The sequence below is a fragment of the Caretta caretta genome, chromosome 3 (assembly GCF_965140235.1).
Source record: "Caretta caretta isolate rCarCar2 chromosome 3, rCarCar1.hap1, whole genome shotgun sequence".
Lineage (NCBI taxonomy): Eukaryota > Metazoa > Chordata > Testudines > Cheloniidae > Caretta > Caretta caretta.
This window is the reverse complement of record NC_134208.1, coordinates 32918834-32935334: the sequence shown is the minus strand read 5'-3', so window position 1 is coordinate 32935334 and position 16501 is coordinate 32918834. Positions and strand designations below refer to the sequence as shown.

The following is a 16501-nucleotide window of genomic DNA, read 5'->3' as shown; positions in this document are numbered from 1 at the left end:
GGAGCGACCCGACGAACTTGGCCATGGTTTGCCACATACTGAAGTCATATCGGTGAAGGAGGACTTGGTGGTTGGCCACTCTCAGTTGAAGGCTGGAAGACGAATAAATCCAGCCTCCTTGAGTCTTTATTTTTGAAGGTGGGCCCGGGTTGTCCCTGCCTCTCCTTGTGGTTAACCGCCTCGACCACAAGGGAATTGGGGGCTGGGTGCGAGTACAGGTACTCATGCCTTTTGGTTGGCATGAAGTACTTACGTTTCGCCCTTTTAGAGATAGGGGCCAGGGAAGAGGGAGTCTCCCACAGGGCATTAGTGATCTTAGAAATCCCTTTATGAAACAGTAGAGCCACCCTAGCAGGAGCCGAGGAACAGAGGACATCAGAGAGACTGAGGGCTCTTCCAATTCCCCTGCAAGAAGCCTGAGGTTAGAAGCGACCCTCTTCAAAAGTTCCTGGTGCGCCTTGGCATCATCCTGAGGAACTGGGTAAGCGGGCCCCGTGATGTCCTTGTCGTCGCCAGACGAGGCTGAGGCCTGTGCAATGGGAACCTCCACATCCAGTCATGGTCCAGCAGCTTGCTTCCCTGGGTCCTCCTGGACCTGCAGGGTCTTACCCCCTGAAGTCTCCTGAGGGGGACGGGATACCAAGGCCACTGGCCTGTCCGAGGCTCCCAACACCAATTGGGCAGCCTGGGAAGGCTGGGTGAACCCCCAAGGGATCCACGGTATCCATGGGACCAGCCACTGCACTTGGGGCCATGGGACAGGTTTCGGTACTGATAATGTCGTTGGCACCGTCGGTACCAGGACTTGTCCCGCAATCAGGGAACTTCACTCTGAGCCACCAGCGAAGCGGTTGGTCCTGGGCAACCAGGATCGGGCTGAGCGGTGACTCTTGTCCTGAGTAGGGTGACCTTCCTTTTGGAGACGGGCAAGGACAGCCCGGTGATCGGCGGTATCTGGTGCCCGATTGGTCCCAGGATCAGTCCTGGGCCCTTGAAGATGGTCGGGGCTGGTCCTGAAGTTCTTGCCAGGCGGAGCATGCCTCCAAGGGTCTGCGCCAATCTACCGGCAAGGTACACCTCAAGTTCCTCGATCGCTGCCCCTGGTGAGGGGACCGAAGAGGGCTCCACTGAGCCTGCCTCTCCCATCCTGAGGCGTGATGGCTGCGGGCAGGTGAAAGCTGGTGGGAAGTCCCTCTCGATGGGGAATGGTACTGCTGCCTGACATGGGTCTTGGCTCGCCCTGTGCCCTCTCCTTTCCCTTGCAGGAGGTAGGAGATCTTCCCCTCACAGTCTGTTTTGGCTTCTTGACAAGAGCGATGGAAGGAGACCAGTGCTGGCTCGTGAACGGCACCAGGGGAACACTGTGCACGGAGACCACAGTGCTCGGTGCAGAGTCAGACCGCTGCTCCGGTGCCGAAGTGAGTGACGACTCCATTAGGAACGCTTACATGGATATTGCGCTCCTTCTTCGTCCTAGATTTGAAAGACTTGCAGATACGGCATTTGTCACTTGTGTGTCCTTCGCCTAAGCACCTTAAGCAGCTGGTATGGGGACCACTGATGGGCATACAGCGTTTGCAACCATCACAGGGCTCAAAGTCTGGGGACCAGGGCATGCCCTGACCAGGTCCCATTTGGAACTAACAGAGAGTTTGAGAACTACAACTAAGGGTAACTAAGAAAACTACTATGTATAACTATTTTACAGGATTTCAAATTTTGCAAGAACAGAGAAGGAATCAATGCTAGCCAAAGCATCAGATGTTCCAGCACTGTCACTGGCGGCAAGAAGGAACTGAGGGTGAGGGGAGCCGGCGGCGCCCCTTATACTGCGCCATGTGGGCGCCACTCCAGAGGGCACCAGAGCCGGTCCCCTACAGATACTGCTGAGGGGAAAACTTATGGCACCGGTGCATGTGGTGAGCACACACACCTAATATGGAATGGACATGGATAAGCACTCAAAGAAGAATCAGAACTTACAGAAAGCTCAGCAACACCACCCTAATACAGAAATGGCTACTGACGCAGCCTCAACACTGCTCTTCACTTTCCTGGCATCATTGGGGAGCAATGGATTGTGAAAAGGCAGGGGGGACACAAGGGAGTCATTTTAGCATATGGGAGGGAAGACAGAATAAATGAGAGTGAGCAAGTGTGGCAGAGAAAGTGAGGGAGATATGGAAGGGTGAGAGGTAAAGAGGGAGGAAGAAAAGGGTGAATGGACTGAATGGAGGAGAGACAGAGGATGAAGTGAGGAAAAACAAAGGTACATAAAATATAAAAACAGAAAACAGGAGAGGGGGAATATATAAAAATAAAATGAGAAGACTAAAAGATAGGGGAGTCTTGGAGCATGGGAGATTTCTATAAACTAGTTGCAGGGCCTGCAGATACAGGAGTAGAAAATACAGTCACAGGGCTGGGACTTGGAGAAAACAATGAAGGGTAAATAGATGCCCATACTTTATTGTAATATGTTCCAACTCTTGGGCTGAAAAGTTATGGGAGGGCAGAAAGGGGATCTTTTCTCCCCTTTTGACTCCCTACAGATACTATACCTACCAAAATCCTCCTTTACACACTTTCCTGACAAAATACTTATCTGCAACAGCCCTCTGGGACAGGGATCCTATTTTTACTCTTTGAAAAAAATGTAGTTACTCTACCACAGGGCAAAGCATACCTTTTGAGATTAGGCTTTTGTAATACATTGCTTGATTCATGTAGAGATGGTAGTTTTAGAAGTAGTTTTCCTGTGTTAACTCTCACACAAAGCACCCAGTTTGACAGTACTAGGCCTTGCAGTAGGCTATGTAGAATTTTAGTATTCTGCACACATCCAGAACATTCCATATATAACATTTATATATCAGCCAGGATAAGGGAATAAACTGGAGAAGAACTATCTCCTAATTGAACAGAAAACATAACACGACTTTGGAAAGGAGAGAGGAAGAGTCTTCAGACACATTTTTTTCCTTGATCTAAAATAAGGTAAAGACTATACAATCTCATCTGAGAGTAAAAAAATAAATTAAATGCAGGCTTTAAGAAAATTACCATGATAAATTGAACAGGGTAAATTAATTACAATAATGCACAATATTCTTTTTGCAAGAAAAAACACATTTTGACGTTTCACTTTAGTAACTAGGGCCCTTACCTCAGTTTTAAATACAAGATAATGAAGCACTCAGGACATTTTCCTTGCATTAAAGAAGCTGCATTACTTTGAACATACATAGATAAAAAGTATTATTTTGATATTCAAAATGATTCAGTAGATTTTTCATGCAATACGTCAGTTAAATAATTTCTTCTATGCATGCATTCCTGTGTTTCAATGTTATGTAAATGATTGAAGTATAATAATGGATCACCTTTCTTATAGTTTCAGAGTATTGAGGTAACATACTCTGATCCAGCCCTTCTATCTGCTTCAGCTTCTCACATACGGCTTCCACATTCATTGAGCTCAAAGGCACATGTGATCCTCCAGTGGCTGATCCTGTGACTGTTCCTGTTCCCTATGCAAGCGGAAAAATGTGCACAAACAATATATTCAAATGCTAAGCATGTCTGATGCAAATCAAATGGTCTTCAATTACATGCATTTTTGGATATGGAGCTAAAAAGTAAGAATACCATGATTAGTGCCAAATTATCTAAATATAATACTAGAAAATACTAACATATGGTGGTAGTAATAACAATAATAATGAGAAGGAAATGGCTGAGACACTGTCCATCCTAGAAAAGTGTTCTAGTTTAACCAAACTAATTAAAAAAATCCATATAAGATATAACAAATTATCAATATAAGCAAGGGTTAAACTACAGGGTCACCATTAGGTGTTTGCATAGATTTAACTAGGTCAAATTTTAAAAGCAAGACTAGGCCTTATTAAAAAATCTGGTTTCCATTGTTTTACCTAAACTCTTCATGCTAACTTCAGACTAAGATGACATAGGGTAACTAGCTCAGCTTCTGGAAATAACACCAAAGAGGGTGTGGGGAGGAAAAATGAATGCATCTGCAGGTGGCCAGTACAACAAGGCTCTAAATTCTCAGAAAAGCCTAAATTCTTCCTAGTTGTGGGGTTTCTGTGCCACAATACAGAGGCGGCTAAAGCAAGGTGAAGGGGAAGAAATATAAGTCTACGTTTATGCAATTTCACTATCCTGTTAAAATATACCCAGATAAACTGTCCATCTAGATTCTTATGCCACACCCATCAGCAATATATTTGAGCATCTATATTAGTGATATGTTTCAAGCTGTAAATTGGGTCCAATTATTAATTGATGTAGGGCAATCTGTAGAATATTGTTTTCTTTGAAAGTTTTACAGAGCGTCCATGAAAAACACTCATTACTCAATAACGATATCTACATTGGAAAAGAACATTTTACAAAGTAAACACCTGTTATTTATGCTAGAGGATCAGACAGCTGCTTTTGTAGGTCAAGCTCATTGCATGTACCAGAGGCTCCTACCATCCTTCATTCCTCCCCCACCAATCACAAGCTCCCTGTTTGCCATAGAATATCAAGGTTGGAAGGGACCTCAGGAGGTGATCTAGTCCAACCCCCTGCTCAAAGCAGGACTAATCCCCAACTAAATCATCCCAGCCAGGGCTTTGTCAAGCCTGACCTTAAAAACCTCTAAGGAAGGAGATTCCACCACTTCCCTAGGTAACCCATTCCAGGGCTTCACCACGCTCCTAGTGAAAAAGTTTTTCCTAATATCCAACCTAAACCTCCCCCACTTCAACCTGAGACTCCTTGTTCTGTCATCTGTTACCACTGAGAACAGTCTAGATCCATCTTCTTTGGAACCCTTTCAGGCAGTTGAAAGCAGCTATCAAATCCCGCCTCATTCTTCTCTTCCGCAGACTAAATAATCCCAGTTCCCTCAGCCTCTCCTCTTAAGTCATGTGCTCCAGTCCCCTAATCATTTTTGTTGCCCTCTGCTGGACGCTTTCCAGTTTTTCCACATCCTTCTTGTAGTGTGGGGCCCAAAACTGGACACAGTACTCCAGATGAGGCCTCACCAATGCCGAATAGAGGGGAATGATCACGTCCCTCGATCTGCTCTCACACAGACCAAAATGCTGCTAGCCTTCTTGGCAACAAAGGCATACTATTGACTCATATCCAGCTTCTCTTCCCCTGTAACCCCTAGGTCCTTTTCTGCAGAACTACTGCCTAGCCATTCGGTCCCTAGTCTGTAGCGGTGCATGGGATTCTTCCATCCTAAGTGCAGGACTCTGCACTTGTCCTTGTTGAACCTCATCAGATTTCTTTTGGCCCAATCCTCTAATTTGTCTAGGTCCCTCTGTATCCTATCCCTACCCTCCAGTGAATCTATCACTCCTCCCAGTTTAGTGTCAACTGCAAACTTGCTGAGGGTGCAATCCACGCCATTGTCCAGATCATTAATGAAGATATTGAACAAAACCGGCCCCAGGACAGACTGTTGGGGCATTCTGCTTGATACTGGCTGCCAACTAGACATGGAGCCATTGATCACTACCCGTTGAGCCCAGTGATCTAGCCAGCTTTCTATCCACCTTATAGTCCATTCATCCAGCCCATACTTCCAGCCATCCTCCAATCCTTCTCTATTTTAGAGACTCCCTCCAACCTCCATCCTCACCTCCCTGTATGCCAGGGGCTCACAATCTCCCCTCGTGTCATGAACTGTGCGCTCCCTCATTTCTCCCTTCCCTCTTCTTCCACCATTCACCCCTCCATTACATGGCTGGGGCTCTGTGTGTCCCCCATACCACTGAGCCTCATTCTCCCCGGAATACCAGGGGTCCTGTGTACCTCTCAATTCCCCTCTGCAAGGGTCTGAGTGGCCCACCATCCCCCTCCCATCATCACCCAATCCACCCATGACAGGGGCCCTTTTCCCTCAACTATCCTTATTTCTTTTCTGTCTATCTGGGAGATAAGTAATTCAGGATGTCAAAATTTTAAACTGTACTGTGACATGGGCAGAGAGGAGATGAGGGGTATTATTATGCTGGTAAGCGTTAATGGCTGCTTTGATTTATAGACAATTACAAAGAGGACTGATGCTGCCAGATCTGCTAATCAGATTCAAGGGTCTCTGTCTCCCTCCCCCCATTTCCCTCTTCCGATTTCACAAAAATCAATAGGATTCTGCCCACTGACGCCTATAACATTCCCTGAAATTTTGGAACTCATTGGATGTGGTATTCAAAAGTTATCACATTACATACAGACAAACAGAAAAATTCCACCAAGACCTCTTTTGCCAGTATAGTTCTGTATATCAACTATATATTAATTTCCCATTCAGAGCTAACAGATTACTACATCTGTGTTATCTTTTAAAACCACTAACTCATTTGTGTATATAAGTTTGCTTGCTTTAACCTTGTGATAACTCTCTCATTTCTTTTCTTAGTCAATAAATCTTTAGTTAGTTTATTAGAGGATTGGCTACAAGCATTGTCTTTGGAGAGAGATCTAATGTACAAGTTGATCTGAGGTAAGTGACTGCTCTCTTGGGACTGGGAGCAACCTGAATATTTTGTGATCTTTGGTGTATAGCAACCAACTATCACTAAATCCAGCTTGACTGGGTGGAGAGATAGACTGGAATATCAAGCGGATTGCCTCTGATTCTGTTTTAAGACTGTTATAGTGCTTTCGAGTTCATATTCCTTACTGGGTTGGTGAAATCTAATTATAGAAATACAACCCAGTCTGGAGTCTCTGCCCTGCTTCTTGACAGTCTGCCCTGAGATTGGCACTAATGCTCATGAACCACTCCAGACAGTGTGACACAATGGTTTACAGAAGAACACAAGAGACAAAGAGCACACACTGAAGAAAAAAAGTATAGTTCTCTATAACTTTCTCCCTTAAAACAGAATGATAAAAATCTAGGGCTGGAAGGCACCTCCAGAGGTCATCAAGTTCAGCACCCTGTGCTGAGGCAGGACCAAGTAAACCTAAACCATCCCTGAGAGGCATTTGTCTAAGCTGTTCTTAAAAATCTCCAATGATGGGGATTCCATAATAGCTATTCTCTTAACAGCTAACCTAAATCTCCCTCGCTACAGATTCAGACGATTATTTCTTGCCCTACCTTTGGTGGACATGGAGAACAACAGATCACAGAACATATTTGAAGTCTGTTATCAAATACCCCTTCAATCTTATTTTCTCAAGACTAAACATGGCCAGTTTTCTTAACCTTAACCTCATAGGTCAGGTTTTCTAAACCTTTTATCTTTCTTGTTGCTCTCTTCTGGACTCACCAATTTGTCCACATCTTAAAGCACGATGCCAAGAACTGGACACACTACTCCAACTGGGACCTCAACAGTGCTGAGTAAAGTGGGACAATTAAGCTCCATGTCTTACATGCAACACTCCTGTTAATACACCCCAGAATGATATTAGCCTTTTTCACAACTGCATCACATTGTTAACTCACATTCAATTTCTGATCCACAATAACCCACACATTCTTTTCAGCAGTACTGCTGTTTAGCCAGTTATTCCCCATTTTGTAGCTGTGCATTTGAGTTTTCCTTTTTAAGTGTAGTAGTTTGCACTTGTCTTTACTGAATTTCATCTTGTTGATTTCAGACCAATTCTTCAATTTGTCAAGGTCATTTGAAATTCTAATCCTGTCTTCCAAAGTGTTAGCAACCCTTCTCAGCCTGGTATTATCTGCAAATACTATAAGCACACTCTCTACTCAATTATCCAAGTAATGAATGAAAATATTGGATAGTACTGGACCCAAGACAGACCCCTGCTGAAAGAAATTTCAACATTAAATGTATTTCTACATATTTAAAAGGAATAAGAGAGGTTTCAAAATATTGTAACATTTATTTAGTGGTAATAAAACAATGTAAAAATATCAGTATAATTGGGAAAGTTCAGAAAGAGTTAGTTCTACTCACAGAAGAACATAGTTATTGAAAAGTGCCATCTAAGAGTGAATGCTATACAGTACAACTTTAATTATCAAATGTAATAGTTGGAGTTTTGGATAATGAACATAGTTAACTGTTGTTAGTAATTGTTAATATTTGCATTTGTTAGTATTGTGACATTGTTTTAGCTAACAGGGAGTTTTGGAAAATTTAAGTTTAACTGTATATCTTGGCTTTAATCTTCTCAGCCATGTGCAAATATCTGGATCAAGCATGATTAACAACTTCGGTTGCAACAGTTCAATATGAGACTGTGGTGAAATATTTCCTTTCCAAAGTCACCCTTAAGCATTCCATATATAGTAAACGATAAACATCTAAATAGTTAAAGGTACCACTACATCAGTAGTCTCCAACCTTTTTAAGCACAAGATCACTTTTTGAATTTAAGTACAACCCAGGATCTATCCCGTCCCTTCCCAGAGGCCCTGCCCCTTCCCTGAAGTTCCGCCCGGCTCATTCCCTCCCTCCCCCATCACTCACTCTCCCCCACCCTCTCTCACTTTCACTGGGCTGGGACAGGGGGTTGGGTGCAGGAGCAAGTTTGGGTGCAGGAGGGGGCTCTGGGCTGGGGCAGAGTGTTGGGGTGCAGGAGGAGGTATGGGGTGATGGCTCTGGGAGGGGGGTCAGGGCTGGGGCAGAGGGTTGGGGTGCGGGAGGGGGTTCAGGGTGCAGGAGGAGGTATGGGGTGCTGGCTATGGGAGGGGGCTAAGAGCTGGGGCAGGGGCTTGAGGTGCAGGAGGGAGTTCAATGTGCTGGCTCCGGGAGGAGGCTCAGGGCTGGGGTGTGGGCTCCCGACGGGCAGCACTTACCTTGGCCGGCTCCTGGTCGGTGGTGCAGTGGGGCTAAGGCAAGCTCCCTGCCTGCCCCGACCCCACGCCACTCCGAGAAGTGGCCAAAATGCCCTGTGGCCCCTGGGGTGGGGCACGTGGCTCTGCATGCTGCTCCTGCCTGCATGCACTGCCCCCACAGCTCCTCGTTTCTGGCCAATGGGAGCTGCGAGGGTGGTGCTTGCAGGCAGGAGCAGCGCGCGGAGACCCCTCCCCGCCAGGAGTTGTGGGGGCATGCTGGTCGCTTCCAGGAGCGGTGTGGGATCAGGGAAGGCAAGGAGCCTGCCTTAGCCCCGCTGCACCATCATACTTTTAGCGGTCAGAGCTTGCGATTGACTGGCAGAGGCTCCAGGATCGACCAATCAATCGCCATCTACAGGTTGGTGACCACTGCACTACATCATCTGGAATTTCAGAGAAGGCCATAAAATGCTACCTTACTTTTATCATTACACATTCCGCTGTGACACTCCAGGTTTTCAATCCTTCCTCTTCCTTTTCTAGATAACTAATTTCTGCCTCTGGCATCATAACCCAACACATATAAATTCATTATTATTCAGAGGTCTCAGAGGACATCCAAAACCTCTGTATAATCATAGGATTACTTAACCAAAGGGCTCAGCCCTGTGGAACTCTTACATTCCACAGAAATTATGTTAATCGCCAAAAGCCCCTCAATTTTGTAGGAACAGAGCCCCTCTTCAGCTCCACTCTTGCAAAGCTTAGCTCTGTGCACAGAAATCTAAGATCTGTGTGCAAGACAGAACAGAGTGCTGGGGAGGGAGAGTGCAGAGCAGGAAGAGACATTTCTGAAAGGTGGTACAAGCAGAGACCTCTATCTGTAATCTGGTTATTCCAGATGTCCCTAGAGCCATCAGAATTGCTAGTTCTATTAGCAGCACACCCACATAGCCTTCACAGCTCCTCCTTATGGAATTTTGGTTTCAGCACTGTGTAACATCTAGGCACCACAGGACTGAAGCTAAATTCCTGTGAAGGTCCATCACTTTAAATAGGCCACACTGCAAAGAAATTCCACTTCTCCAAAGTTTTGAAGCGCAACATCAAACAGTTGTTGCTTAAGTTAACTACAGTTCAGTTATCAGGGTTTACCTGTAATTCTTTATGAACAATAAAGAATGTATTTACGTTCTCTATAGTGTTTCTCTCTTTTCTCTTTATTTAAGTACTTCACTTTCAGAAAGATTCAAGGAAAGAATCACATTTACTCTTGATAATGAGAACACCTACAGCTACACTAGACAATATTTAATTTAATTTTTAAAGGATATAAATCCTAATATACTTCAAGGTATAAGCCAATCACTAACTGATTAATGTTAGGAAGAAGCTTTCCCTCTGAGCTATGTAACTGCCCATACTACAGGCTTTCTTGCACCTTCCCCTGAAGCATCTGGCACTGAACACTGCTGGGAATAAGATACTGGATTAAATGGACGACTGGTCAGATCTGGTATGGCTATTCTTATGATTCCAAACAATATAGAGGCTGCTAGGTATACAAGAAGAGAGGCTGTTGCAGGCACATAGGGCAATACTAGAGCATTATTTGTATTCCCTTCTTATATAATCTTTATGTTTTCCAATACTTAACTTTCATAATCACTTTTACCTTCTTAACCTTCTTAGTCTCCTACTTACCAGATAGTTTTGGTCAATATTTCCCCACCCACACACTCACTTTTGATATTCACAATTAATTATCTCATAATTATTTCACGGTCTGTAAATAGTAAAAGATATTCCAGTTTCTTTTACAAATAAACACAATTTTAAATAGAGCATTTAAATACTAACAAAACTACAGATTATGGGGTTTTTTTAACAAATACATTTCTGTTCTAAAGGTTAACTGCAATCTAACCTGAAGGTAAACAAAAAAAAAAAATGTTTTGATTCTCTTGGTTAAAACTTACACGTTTTTACCTTGACTTGATTGCTTGAGAAACTTGTCCAAAAGGCAACAAAAAAGGTCATAACATTTTTAATCATTCTGATATTAAAATTTTTATCCAAGTTGTCAGCACAATTCAGAAATTTTTAGCGATATTTGAATGTATTATTCCAATCTTCTTCTTATTCCAATGTGATTTCTCAACAATATTCTGACAATGAATGCAGTGAATAAGAGATGCTGAAAAGCATGAACTAAGTTAATCCTCCCATAATCACAATTTACTGATTAGTTCAAATTATACTTTTAGTGGAAAAATCTATTGTAATGTGAAAAATGACAGCCATAAACTATGGCCAAAACTATTTTATAATGGTGTTGCTAACATAAATACTCTAAGAACAATGTGAAGTTTCAACCGTTTGTGAACTGTGAATCAATCAAATATAGCATCTGTAGATTAACACAAAGAAATAAAGAAGGAAATTTCACACAGAGTTAAGATGGAATAGGTATTCTTGCATTAAATCAAAATATTTTAGCAATCAAGAGCAAGTCACTATTTCTGCATGCATTAGAAGTTAGTTTAGAAAGAAGCATTTTTATCTATCAAAAATTATATGGGAAAAATGCTAAAAATATTTAGATTTTTGTTAAAGTATAAACTATTTGAAACAAATACACATTAGTCCAAATCACTCTTTATAAATAGCACTGCCTGAAGAATAAATAACGTAATTGCTTTGGGGATAATGTCGTCAGGTAAGTGAATTAAAACTGTACTTAAACTGACACATTTTTCAGCTTAGAGAACATTACACTGAAAAATATTTGCCATGCAAAAGCTAAAAGCAAACCTAAGGGCTAGTAATGAGCATTAATTTATAGACAGCCTAGCATGAAGAGCCAGTATGATAGCTTTTGCAATGATTCCATCAAATAAGTGAATGACAATTCATAGAAAGTTGCTGTACCTGTCTCTGTTTGTTTAACCCAGATTTACACAGCTTCAAGAAAGGGACAAAAACAGAATGAAAAGACAGAAGCTTAAAGTGAAACAACAAAAATGTCTAAAGATGTAATAGACACTTATGCATTCATATTCATCTAATTTAAAACAGTGCATGTAAAACTAGCTTTATAATACAAAGTTAGTATACTGAGATTTTTTTAATACTGCAATAAAACTTTTAAGATAGATATTTCTGATAAGTGACTTTCTCCTTTTGTACTTGTAAAAAAACAGATGAATACTTGTTGAGGTTTAATATCCTAGGTCAGAGGGAAGATCTGCATCATTTTTGCAGTGAAAAATCTTGGTTTGCAGCCTAAAATTCCTTTGTCATTTCAAAATTAGGTTACAACATTATTTGCTGAATAATTTTAAAGTCCTCATAGCTAAGCAAGGAAAACAGAGCTGAAAAGGTAGATTTTGAGAACAAATAGTAATTGGGTTTATAGTTTGTATTCTAAGGGGATTAATTTCACATTAACATTTGCAAGAATAAGTGAAAAACTTCCCAGGCTACATCCTTTGTCCATACCCAGATCTGTCCATTAAAAGAACACTTCCATTATTTTTAAAGGATAGGCAAGGTTTATGTACAATTACATGATTGCACAGGTCCATTTTAGGGCCACTTCAATGAAAGTACATTATATGCCTCAAGGCACTACTGATTTCATACAACAGGGAAAACAACTTTAAAACAATACAATTATGTTGAGGCATGCTCCATCCTAACAAATGTAATTAGTAATGCAAACTTGAATCATGATATATGTTGGTAGATAACATAGATCTTGTTCATATTGCAATCTGGTAACAAACTCTTTAGACTGGGCAGAGATCATGCCTTCTTTGCTGTCTGAATAAAGTGCCCAGAAAATCATGGGTGCTACTGGAAAACAAAAGCGAATACTGTTTCATTAAAACTACCACACTATACTCTACTGGCACAACAAACTGCTTACCTGTCTACTTGGATTTTGGAACAGACTAAAGAATACTAAGTTTGTTGTGAAGAAGATACTTTGGAGACTCCAAGACAAAAGTACAGCAAGGGTCAGTATTATAATGCCCTGTAGGCCGAATGCTGCACTTACTGAAGTTAATGGCAAAGTTTCCATTCCGTTTCAATGGCACACGATCAGGCCCCAAATCAGTTAATTTACTGAAGAGAACCAGCATTAACCGTGCAGGGAATTTTAACAGTATTCTTTATCCACTATTCCAGAAACCCATGAAAATTATGGACTAGATAGGGCTGGAACACAAAATACAAGTTTGAAATATATATACACATGCGTGCGCACTCACACAGTGCCTACAATGTACTCTGCACAACATAATGCACAAAAAAGACTAAACGTAATTATAATCACACGAGTTTTACACCCACATCAGTCCACTACTTTCCAAGAAGTTACTTCACATTTACACGTATGTAGGAAAGATCAGAATCAGGCTCTAAGATTTTAGGATCTTGGGTTATAAAACTGGTTAACTTTATTGACATATTGACATCAATAGCAGGAGCCACAAAGCATAAAGAGGTATTGTGCAACCATAGAATCACAGAAATGTAGGGCTGGAAGGGACCTTGAGAAGCCATTAGCTCCAGTCCCCTGCACTGGGACAAGACCTTCTCCACACAGCTCTACCAATTCACGGAAATTTTGACCCATATAAAAAAAAATGGGTTTTCCAGAGATACCAGCTCCTTGCATTGGCCAAAGAAGCTTACTAAAAAGCAAGTCAAGGGAGCTTCTCTCCTCTACTCAGGGCTAAATAAATCAACCCTTCTAGCCCCTGCAAAACTCAGGAATCAAGACTGAGCTTTAATCCTACATGTGGTGCTCGTATTAGATCACCAAACTAAAGGATTTTTAGTACACTGAATTATTTTGCATGCATGGATCCATGCATTAAAGAACAAGTAAAAGCTATAATCATATATAGTGGCTAAGATGCATGGATTAAGGACTCCCTAAATACTTGGACAGAATTATTACAGTCTATTATATCCATCATTTGTGGATAACTCAAGTGTCTCAAACACCTCTATTGAGCCTGTAATAACTCTGAAGAATTCATCTTATACTCTCAATGGAAGCATGAAAACAGTTCATTTTTTCCATCATGGTTAAATCAATGGAGAACAAACACATTGAGTAATATTGTCTCTGTCTTCCACAGAAATTTAACCAGAAAGCCAGCAAAGTCAGTATTACATTGCACAGGGACTCCCCAGAGGTTTAGGGATCGCTAAGCCATCCTGACTGATAGAGCCTACTTGTGAAAGGGCTTTCAGAGGATATGGGATGGTAGGGAAGCATACCAGAGCCCTTCCAGCCTCCTTCACAGAGAGCAGAGGAGAAGACAATCAGGTATTAAAACAAAATAATTCACAAACACTACAAAATTGAGAATCAGGGTTTTAACTGCCCCATTAACTTTACATTTTGATCAAAATATTACAGGGTTTCAGAACAATATATGCTCTTGAATGCTGCTATATGTAGGTTCAGCAGCATTAGTTAAAGAATGAGAAACACTCTGTGCCTATAAAATCCTTAATTAATATTATTTTAATGCAGGCTTGGTCTTTGTTGCCATAATTATGCTGGAATTCTTGTTTTTCCCATTGTTGCGTAATTAAAAAAAAAAAAGACATTTTATGCAAACCTTTTCCTGCATCAGTGAAAGACAAAAAATACCTCAAGTCACACATTTAGGCTGTTGCAGATAACAGGATAAAGTAATTAAGATAATGGTTAAAACTATGTTAACCTTTTTGTGTTGGCAGTCACCAGAGCTTGATGGCCAGAATGGTTTTCTATTGACTTCCACAATTAAGGGTTAAAACAGCTACATATAAAGGAAGATATCTTTCTATGGATATTTATAATGAAATAAAGACGAAAGTTGTGGAACACAAAATTCTAACAGTAACTTACGCATGAGTAAAGGTAGACCTTAATATGCTAGCTCATGAATATGATTATAATATATAGCAGATTTTTGTTATTTTTATATAAAGTTGCTTTATGCTGTAATAACTGCAGCAGCTTTATGTGGGATATGGGAACAAAAGAGAAGAGGATAGAAGAATGAAGTTAACCAGCCATTCAGTTCTAAAAACTAAGTAATGAATGGCCAACTGCTATTCCCCACTCCTTTTAACCATCAGGGAACTGCTGGTGAAGATGGAAAACACAGTACTCTTAGCTGAAGACTCTGTACTTCATAGCTACTGAGAAGGTCAGGGAAGACTAAGAGGAAAATAATACAGTAGGTCTTATAAGTAAATATTAGCTCTTGAATTCATTCACAAACTACATTTATTAGTGTTCAACTACTCTATTTGCCCACCAAGCCACTGATGCAGTGTTAGTGAACTGCAGTTAAAATCAATGCAGACTCATTACTGCTGACAAAGCAATGAGATGCTAAATTTCCACACCACATGACTACTCATTTACCATTGAGGGGGCTGTGGGTGAAGAAAGCCCCTCATCGGCATCCTCCTTGATAATATCCTAACAACAACAAAATATTATGGTTTGGGTAAAATGATTAAGGGCTCAAAAAATATGAAGTAAACAATGAATGGAAATAAGTCTAAGAATAATACATCATTCAACAGAAACATTTGTTTTACTGAAGTGATTAAAAAAGATTTTAAAATATTTTAAAGCTATGCCAAAAGGCATCAATATTCTAGTATTAAAGTGATTGTCAAATGAGGCTTTTGTTTTCTTAAGCTTCTTCAGTTCTAAATTCTCTTTTGAACACCAATCTATTTCAGTAAAATATGAAAATCTTTAAAAAGGGATTTTATTTTTATTTCTATATGCACCTAGAAAAAAGCATAGAACTTATTTTTGCTTTTGAAATGTAAATGTAAGATTTGAACCACATGTACTTTTAATGTAAAACTAAAACTGATGTATACTGAACATAAAATGTATTTTGTTTTAGTTTGAATTAAAACAATTTAAAATAAGCAATCCTTTTACTTAACAATAATTTTATTTTGGCCTTTTGATATCCCACATTCTATGCAAAACAATAGGATGCAACTATATTTTATCCTAGTCTTTCGTTATATATTATACAAATATATATTCTCTATATAAAAGTGTTTTACAATATTTTACAAAGTGAGATATAAATTTACAAGTACAGATGTTTATGTCATACTACTAAGTCACATATGTTATTTACGGTAGCAGGAAATGGGTGTTTTCACTAAAAAGTCATCGTGCCAATCCCATGTGTCAGTAAAAACTATTCTAATCTTGGTTTTTGGATGTTAGAATTAATTTCCACTCTATATATGGTATTTACTAAAAGTAAAAACAAAATACATTTTAAATTTCATGTTAGCAATATCTTAATTTCTTAAAACTATTTATAAAAATATAGTGTATTACTATATTGCAGTTAACAACCTTACTGTTGTATTACTCAGTATTCTTATTTTTTAGGTTAGTATTTTAATTTTCCTTCAAAATACTTACTAGGCCATTGTTCTGATCTCTGGACAAACCCGTTTTTAATGATGGACGTGAGATGTGATGAGAATTGCCAGGATAGTACCTTGGCATGTAAAGATATGGGGCAAAGAATGGCTATGGAAAGAAACATGTAACAAAAACAAAAAAAAAAAAGAAAGGACAACATTACACAAATCAAAATGTAATAATAATCAAAAGAAAAGCTATTTCAACAAAATACAACTTCTTCTTAAGAATGC

General features: G+C 40.4%; 1 protein-coding gene across 10 annotated transcripts in view; it reads right to left on the bottom strand.

Annotated features, from left to right (window-relative positions):
* The window catches only part of KIDINS220 (kinase D interacting substrate 220), a 184930-nt gene that overhangs the window by 10365 nt on the left and 158064 nt on the right, over window positions 1–16501 (bottom strand). For 2 of the 10 annotated variants that reach the window (XM_048845445.2, XM_048845447.2), the window contains 4 exons: window positions 16266–16376; window positions 15225–15281; window positions 11714–11746; window positions 3384–3530 (listed from right to left, as the gene is read on the bottom strand). In XM_048845445.2, coding sequence (XP_048701402.2) covers window positions 3384–3530; window positions 11714–11746; window positions 15225–15281; window positions 16266–16376 — 348 coding nt within the window. The remainder of the gene's footprint in view (window positions 1–3383; window positions 3531–11713; window positions 11747–15224; window positions 15282–16265; window positions 16377–16501) is intronic. The other 8 variants (XM_048845446.2, XM_048845449.2, XM_048845448.2 and 5 more) reach the window with 5 other exon arrangements.